Source organism: Neovison vison, chromosome 11 (genome assembly GCF_020171115.1).
Source record: "Neovison vison isolate M4711 chromosome 11, ASM_NN_V1, whole genome shotgun sequence".
Classification (NCBI taxonomy): Eukaryota; Metazoa; Chordata; class Mammalia; order Carnivora; family Mustelidae; genus Neogale; species Neogale vison.
Window position 1 is genome coordinate 164,750,384 of NC_058101.1, and position 8,169 is coordinate 164,758,552.

At 54.5% G+C, this 8,169-nt stretch overlaps 1 protein-coding gene across 2 annotated transcripts; it reads left to right on the forward strand.

Moving 5' to 3' along the window:
- Positions 1-4,556: 4,556 nt before the first annotated feature.
- NUDT18 (nudix hydrolase 18) lies at positions 4,557-7,259 on the forward strand. 2 transcript variants are annotated; one of them, XM_044268155.1, is made up of 3 exons: positions 4,557-4,806; positions 5,695-5,908; positions 6,221-7,259. In XM_044268155.1, the coding sequence occupies exons 1-3, from the start codon at positions 4,645-4,647 to the stop codon at positions 6,814-6,816; spliced, it is 972 nt and encodes a 323-aa protein (XP_044124090.1). In that variant the 5' UTR covers positions 4,557-4,644; the 3' UTR covers positions 6,817-7,259. The 2 variants fall into 2 exon arrangements, with proteins under 2 accessions (XP_044124090.1, XP_044124089.1); XM_044268154.1 differs by having other exon boundaries at positions 4,594-4,806; positions 5,695-5,830.
- Positions 7,260-8,169: the final 910 nt, after the last annotated feature.

Genomic DNA, 8,169 nt, shown 5'->3' on the forward strand with positions numbered 1-8,169 from the left:
AGCTCTCCTGTCTGACCCGACCTGAAGCTCTGGGACTGGGGCCTAGAAGAGCTCTTGCCTAGTCGTCTGCCCTCGGTGCCCATGGCTGGCCCCAGGCCCACTTCCCAGGGACTGGCTTGCTGCCTGAGACACTGGACAGCCCCCCCACCCCGCCCCGGGGCCCTCTGTGTGGCTCTGCCTGCTCGCATGCCCTTGTATATCGCAGCGCCAGCAAACTGCGACTCTTGGGGTACCTAACTGTTCCTGCAGTGGTTTGGGGAATGGTGTTTTTTATGAAATAAAACTTTTTTATTATAAATTTCATAGACTTTCAGAACATTTAAAAAATAGGAAAAAGTCACCTGTAAGTTCATCTCCACTCAACCCCAACCCAACCACTATTAACATTTTGGTGTATTTCCTCGTATTTTTTCCAAGGAGTTGTTTTATACATGACTGAGTCGGTCTGTTTTGTACTCAGTTTCTTCCTTTTGACACTGTATTGTGGTCATTTTCTGGGTTGCTACCTAACCTTCATTTTAAATGGCTGTTTGTGTTCCCTTCTGTGGCTTCGCTGTGATTCACATAACCATCCCTCATTTGAAAGAAAAAAAAATCTGGCTTCTTCATTGTTTGCAGAGCTAGGTTATTTTCATGTTTTCACGGGATAGAGAAAAAAGAAAATCAAGGAGCTCCTACATTTTACTCTGTCACTGTTTTCATTTAACCGATCTTATTTAACCCCTTTCCATGATTTTGAGGTAGACATTATTTATTTATATTTATTTATATTTTACAGAAGAGAAGAGAGACAGGCTGGGGTTAAGTGAGTCACCCAAGGTCACACAGCAGTTTTAGCAACAGAATCAGTGTTTGAACCAAGCTTTCTGACTATAACCTCATTTACATTAGTCTCAGCCCTTCACAGATTTTGCAGATGGGCTTGCTGTCCTCTCTGTCCTTCCAACACAGACACTTTATAGCTGATCATGTTCCAAGTGGCACCGAGTGACCCTTCGCTATCTACATTTCATTTTATATGGCTAATTTCACCCCAAAACCCCAACATAGGGTCCTTCTCGTGGGAAGACAAAGATGGCCCAGTCACCAGGCCTCTCTCTTCTCCACAGACCTCTCCCCCCCCACCCCATCTCATGCCCTTAAGGGCATATGGGGTCTGACTCTTATAAACAGCAGGTGGACCAAATGTTCCCGGACTGGCCCCGGGCAGGAAGTTAGTCCTGCCAGGTGGAGACTGACCCTGAGACACCTGGGGGCATCTGGGGGCACCTGGTGGCCCTCTTCCTCATGGAGGCTCAGCTTGTTCACCTCTAGGCGAGGACTGCCCTTGGGGCCTCTGCTTCTCCCAGCATCCCACTGTTCACATTCTGCTTCTGCCTCTCTCACTGGTCCACATGTCACCAAAGCACAGCTCTAAGAGCTGGAAGTGACTGCAGCATGTGGATAATCAGTGCCAAATTTTTCCTTGTCCTTTTTTAAAAAAAAAATATTTTATTTATTTATTTGAGGGGCAGGGGTTGGGGAAGAAGTGCAGGGGAGGGGTAGTGGGAGAGGGAAAAGACGACACCCGGCTGACCAGGGAGTGAGACAAGGGGCTCTATCCCAGGACCCTGAGAGCATGACTTGAGCCAAAGGCAGATGCTTACCACACTGAACCACCCAGGAGCCTCTTTTTTCTTATAAAGTACGTTTTTAGACTTTTGATTTTGAAATGATTTTAGATTTACAGCCAAGTCACAATACAGTGCAGAAAGTTCCTGATTACCCTTCCTCATGCTTCCTCTCCTGTTAACATCTTACACAAAGATGACACAGTAATCAACACAATAAGTCCTTATCCATACACTATTAACCAAGCATCAGGGCTTACTGGGATTTCACCAGTTTCCAAACAATGTCCATTTTCTGTTTGAGGATCCACCTAGGGCTGCATCTTACAGATGGCCTAGAGGGCAGACGGGGCTCCCCCAAGGTCCTTCAGCAAGCTAGTGGCAAGGCACGGGCTGAGCCAAAACTTCCCCTCCCTGCACCTTGGGCTACTGCCCTCCTCACCCTCCTGCTTTGCAAGGGGACTGCGCCTATTGCCCGGTGGAGGCCTCTACAGTTGACGACGCCCTTGCCCCACCCTGTATGCCCATTCCCGGCCCTGTTTCCAAGGCTGCCTACACGGCCTTCCTGCGCATGCGCTCACACGCGTGTGCGTCCACGTGCTCGGAAATGGCTGCCTCCGGGTTTGTTCCTGTGGGCGCTGGGAGTACTGTATAAGGCGATCTACCAGTCCGGCAGCTCTTGCCCATCATGCCACGCATCCAACCCCCTCCCCCCAACCAAGCCAGTGCTCCACCCTCTCTGGGAAGGGAGGATGCAGAGTGAACTCTCACGGAGAACTTTCTTTGTTTCTGGTTCTGGAGGCTTCTCCGTCAGCCCCTTTCCACCCTCGGCTTCCCCTATGGGTCTTAGGACCTCTGCTGCCTCGGTCTGGTGTGTGCTGTCTTCCAACCAACGCCTTGAGAAAGTCTACTTTGTCCTGTTTCCTTCAGCACTCCCAGAAGTGCTGGGTACATAGCCTTGAGGGCCCTCTGCCTGGGCAGCCCTTTCAGCTTACAGGGGGCTTTCCTGTTGCCTCCTGTGCTGCTCGCCACAGGGGTGATTAGGTCCACTTAACAGGGGAGGAGTGCTTTTCCCAGTGATATGGGGGAGTGAAGTGGGGTTTTGCTGCAGTCTGCTCTTCCAGGCAGTCTGGTGTTTATCTTAGGCTGCCTCTGAGGCTCTCAGAGCCCTGCCAGACATGACCTCATTCTCTCTCAAATCATCCCTGGGAGGCAGAAAGGAGTCTGAGAGCAACGCTGTCCCCACTTCACAGATGTGAAAACCGATGTGCAGACACTCACACACAACAAGTATGTTGACAAGTTGCTCTGCAGTCCCCGGGGCCAAACTCAGCCCCGTGAGTTCCAGCGTTTGGGAGGAGAGGGATCTTGGATAGGGCTGCGGTCAGCAGTATTCACCTAGTGGCTCAAAAGCTTGTGGGCCCAGCAGGGATGCCCTACCACCTACCACAGGCCTTTCCCCCAGGGAACTTGCTGTCAATTCCCTATGTAAAAGGGGCCTGAGGAGGCCAGTCTGGTGTGGCTGGAATACCTGAGAGTTTAGTTGGGTGGCGGTCCTGTAGTCATATTTCATGACAGTGGGCCTTTGTGTCAGCAACAAGTGCTGTGGCCCGGAGGGCTCCCCCTGAGGGCCAGGCTGCCTGGTCACCATCACCTGCACTGGACAGTCTACAGAGCTCCTCCTGTGATGTCTCACCTCCCCCCAAGAAAGGCTATTATGAGCCTAGTCTACAGATGAGGAAACTGAGGCTCACAACTCATCCAGAGGCTCAGAGCCAACCAGTAAGCTATAGCCGGGCATCTGGTTCCAAGTCCAGTGCTTCATCTACACCTTCCCAAAAGGAAGGTGCACCAAGCTGGCAGGAGGGAAAGGGGAGACCCAACTAAGGATGAGGAGCCCAGACTTGTCTGGCTTCACAGTTTCACTCCAGCTGGCCCTGCATTCCTGTCCTGACAGTAGGTTAAAGGAAGCTCTGAGGAGGAAAGGTCAGTCTGGGAGAGAAGTCGGAACTCGCCAAAACAACCCACACCCTGCTCTCAAAGCGCCAGGCCACCAGGTCGTGCGAGCTGGGTGTGTGTGTGTGGTGGGGGTGGGTAAAGATGAAGGAGCAGGACCTGGTCCCTGCCCTCCCAGGGCTCTCAGTCTGCAGTGGAGAACACCCTAAAACTGCGTGGGAAATGCAGTGGACAAGGGGCCGGGGCACCGATGAAGGCTGGGCTGGCTGATTCCAGGCCCAAATCCCCTCCTCCCATGGCCAGCCACACCTTGACCATCCCAGCCCTGCTCCCTCTCTCCTCTGAACACCTGTCACACCTCTTGCCCAAGCCATTCATTTAGCACTTGGCTTATAACCCTCAGTTGACTTTTTATTATATATTTATGTCCATCTCCCCAAGGTCAGACTATCCTCCAAGGCAGGGAGCTAATGTTCCCCCTGCCATGGTGACATGCGGTACATTTTTAGTGAAGAAAGGTTATTTGGGAAGTGATAGATTTGGGCCATGCCACGGTAGGTGCATGACCAAAGTTGAACAGTAGGTCCCAGCCACGGCCCCAGGCCTCCGTGATGTCATCTGGGTTGTTGTGAAGTCATCGTTGCTGGCCACAGTGGGGCTCTGCAGCCCGCAGGCAGGATGACGTCATTGTCGGAACCCGCGCGGACAAGCGCTTGCCGGAAGAATTAGCGAGGCTGGTGGCTAGCAGTGTCGGGAGAGAGAGGCGGGGGTGGAGGGGTAACTGATTAAAAAGCAGAAGCGGCTCCGCGGCGCCCACCGGCCAGGCCCGGCTCCTAACCCACGGACTGGCTCCGCCCCCGCATTGACCGACGCGAGCCAGCCAATCCGGGCAGGCCGCGGTGACGCGTAGCCTATCAGCGGACAGGGCTCGCCGGGCGCTTCCGCATTCTCGAGCTCGTCTGGCCGGAGTCGGCAGGGGGAGGGGGCGAGGGCCGCGGACCACTGTCGCACCCGTGTCCCACCCTGCCCTGCGTGGCCGGTCTGCGGGGCGCCCGTCTGCCATCTCCCAGGGGACCCGATGGCCTCGGAGGGCCTGGCGGGGGCGCTGGCGGCGGTGTTAGGGGGCCAGGGGCTGAGTGTGCACAGCTGCGACTCGGAGCCGGCCGGGGAGCCCCTAGCGCCTGTGCGGCTGCGGAAGGACGTCTGCTACGTGGTGCTGGCCGTGTTCCTCAACGAGCAGGTGAGCGTCCGCCCGCCGGGCCCAGCGCCCGGCCCTCCGCAGCGCGCAGCCAGCCCCGGTGGGGACAGAGGAACTGCCGGCAACAGCCACCACTTAGTGCGTGGTGCTTCCTAGTTTTGCAAAGCACTCTCACTCACACTTAACATCTGAGCCTCGAGCGGCCCAGCCCTGAGGTTGTCCTTCTATCCTGAAGAGGCATCTGAGGCCCAGGAGCCTGTTCATTTCCTCCCGCTAGGCCTCAGTGTCTTGAGAGGAGGCCTGTCTTAGTCCTCTTTCCCTGGAATCTTAAGCACAGTGCCTGCCGCTAGTGGGCCCAAGTATCTGCCCAGTGCCTCGGAGACCTCCTCTGAGTCCCATGGACAGTAATGGCATGACCTGTGCTTCCCTCAGAACTGTCCCACTGTGTGGTGCTCTTTCTGAGCTCATCCTTGTGCAAGCTGCTGCAACCACAGCTAGAAGGGGCCAGGGCCATGGGTAGGAGCTGTGTGGGGGTGGGGGTGGGGTGTTTCAAAGCCCAGGCCCCAGTGTGAGGCCTTGCCACAGTTTGTAAATCACCAGGGAAGATGAGAGATATACATAGAGACATATGGCATCTAGACATGAATCAGTGCAGGACACATGGCAAACCTCACTGTGGGGCCTAATCTGTAGCCCCTGAAACAGTTCCTGGGAATCTTAGCCCCTTTCTGAAATGGAAGTCTGAATGCAAAGAGGGCTACATTGCAGAGCGAGACAGCCGCGACCCCGGCACACAAGGGCCAACTCCCTGGAGAGCTCGACCGTTTGAGGCGTGCACCAGTAAGGGGGTTTTTCCTGACTGTATTTGAGATGGGCTCTAACGCCAGGGCTAGGGAAGGTTCCCAGCAAGGATCCTCTCTCTCCCTTTAGGATGAGGTGCTACTGATTCAGGAGGCCAAGAAAGAGTGCCGTGGGTCTTGGTACCTACCCGCAGGGAGAATGGAGCCTGGGGAGACCATCGTGGAGGCACTGCAGAGGGAGGTGAAGGAGGAGGCCGGGCTGCACTGTGAGCCTCTGACATTGCTGTCTGTGGAGGAGCGGGGCCCCTCCTGGATCCGCTTTGTGTTCCTCGCTCGAGCCACGGGTATGGCCTGCCCATTTGGCAGTGTTTGGCCAGGGGGTCTGAAGTTTATGGCAGTGTTTGGCCAGGAGAAGGGGTGGCAGCTGACACCTTTCCCCCTGCTTGTCTTCTAGTGATATGAGCCCCTAGTCTGTCTGGTAGAAGCCTGGCATCTCCAGCTTGAGGATGTGACTCCCAGCCCCTACCAACGCCTACTAGCCCCTACCCTGGGGTGGGTCAGGGTTCGAATGCCTGGGTGGCCATTTAATCTGCCAGACCGGGCACATCTCTCAACAGAGACCCTTTCCCCCACCCCATCCTCAACATCTCCTCCAGGTGGAATTCTGAAGACTTCCAAGGAGGCGGATGCAGAGTCCCTGCAGGCTGGCTGGTACCCACGAACCTCCCTACCCACTCCACTGCGAGCTCAGGACATTCTGCACCTGGTAGAGCTGGCTGCCCAGTACCGGCAGCAAGCCAGGCACCCTCTTCTTCTGCCCCAGGAGCTTCCCTGCAGTCTGGTCTGCCAGCGGCTCGTGGCCACCTTTACAAGCGTCCAGACAGTGTGGGTGTTGGTGGGCAGAGGGGGGATGCCTCACTTGCCCATCACTGCCTGCGGCTTCACTCCCATGGAGCAAAGGGGTGGCATCAAGATGGCCATCCTGCGGCTGCTACAGGAATGTCTCACCCTGCACCACTTGGCGGTGGAGACCAAGGGGTTGCTTGGACTGCAGCACCTGGGCAAAGACAATGCAGATGGCATCTGCTTGAATGTGCTGGTGACTGTGGCTTTTCGGAACCCAGGGATGCAGAGTGAACCCCCAAAGGTTCGGGGTGAGAACTTTTTCTGGTGGAAGGTGATGGAGGAAGACCTACAAAGCCAGCTCTTACAGAGGCTTCAGGAATCATCCGTTGTCCCAGTCAACAGATAGGAAGGTGCCATCGTTGTGCAAGGAGCTGGGCACATGTGCCCCCCACCCCACCGTAGCCCTGCCTTCCTTTGGGGAGGCAGGAGGTTGGCAGTCAGGGGTCTTGTTGCATTGGGAGCAGGTGATTCTCCTAGTTCTCAGGGTAATTTCCTTCTCTGTGGAATAGGTCCCTACAGTGCACCGAAAGGACAGTGCCTTTAACCAAACAAGAAGGTCAGAGCTCAAGGATCTAATTGCCCTATGGGCAAAATGAGGGCACTACTCCCTAAGGGGATGTGGGAACTTTCTGAACCCGAGAGGGCATCTACTCATCATTTTCCATGCTTGCCTCAGTAAAGGCCTACACCTGGATTCTCATACACTTAGAACACGGACTTGGGGTGCTGGGGGAGATTGTTCCAAGGGAGTGGGCTCCATGCTGAGTAAATAGGTGGTTCTTGCTTTGCCTTCCTGTCTAAATATCTCTGTGGGGAGGAAGTGAGCAGGGAGGGGGGACTGCATCAAAAAAGAATCTCCTCCCCTTGTCCCACCACAGTCACCCACATCTTCCCAGACAGCAAGCGGGTGTCCCAGACTGCAGGTGACTGGGGCAGGCAGGCTTCCTGCCATCCACCATAGCCTCTGTGGCCCACTGGGGCTCTTTCTCTGGCCTGCTGAGGTGGGATGTGTCCACCTCCCCTCCAGGGTTTGAACCGTGAGAACACCAGAAGCTTCAGGTGGGCAAGGGGTCATATAGGAAGAGCTGGTCCTGCCTCTTGGCGGAGTTCCATCTCCTTGAGCTTCCTTGTTCCCTCCCTGCATCATTTTGCTGGACTCCAGGCTCCTGCCTTTCTACAACTCCAACCCAAGCCCAACCATAACCCTTTATTCATTTCTGTTCAGCCCAGCAGAATCATGATAAAAACCTCTTTTTAAAAGAGAACTTTACTAAAACTTAAGGGAAAACCACAGGGAGTGAACAAAGAAAATATAATGTGTGCTACTCACTGCGTGTAATACAGATTTCTGGTTCTGAGCAAGGGAACACTTGTCTAGGCTTCCCTTCTGAGGTAACTCCACTCTGACACTGATCAACTAGGATAAGCCTCCCTTTCCTTTCTTGTGCCCTCTGAGGACAAACATCTCCTACATGATGGAATCAAACACTTTCTCTTTGGTTCCCTTCTCTTAGCATCTGAGGGACCCACCAGTCCATATCCCTGTCGAAGGGCAACTTTTGTTCTCACTTTATTTAGCCTACAGTGGTTTTCAACCCTGCCCATTAGAATCGCCGGGAGAATTTTAAATACAGCTCTGGGCCCACCCCTGAGACACCGATTCCACAGGTATTGTGAAAAGCAAACCAAGTGATTCTGA

What these genes read in the sequence shown, in the direction of transcription:
- NUDT18 (XM_044268155.1), top strand. Translation starts at nt 4,645, where the DNA reads ATGGCCTCGGAGGGCCTGGCGGGGGCGCTGGCGGCGGTGTTAGGGGGC. An exon ending in CCGTGTTCCTCAACGAGCAG is followed by an intron (nt 4,807 to 5,694) that starts GTGAGCGTCCGC and finishes CTCTCCCTTTAG; the next exon opens with GATGAGGTGCTACTGATTCA. An exon ending in GTTCCTCGCTCGAGCCACGG is followed by an intron (nt 5,909 to 6,220) that starts GTATGGCCTGCC and finishes CATCTCCTCCAG; the next exon opens with GTGGAATTCTGAAGACTTCC.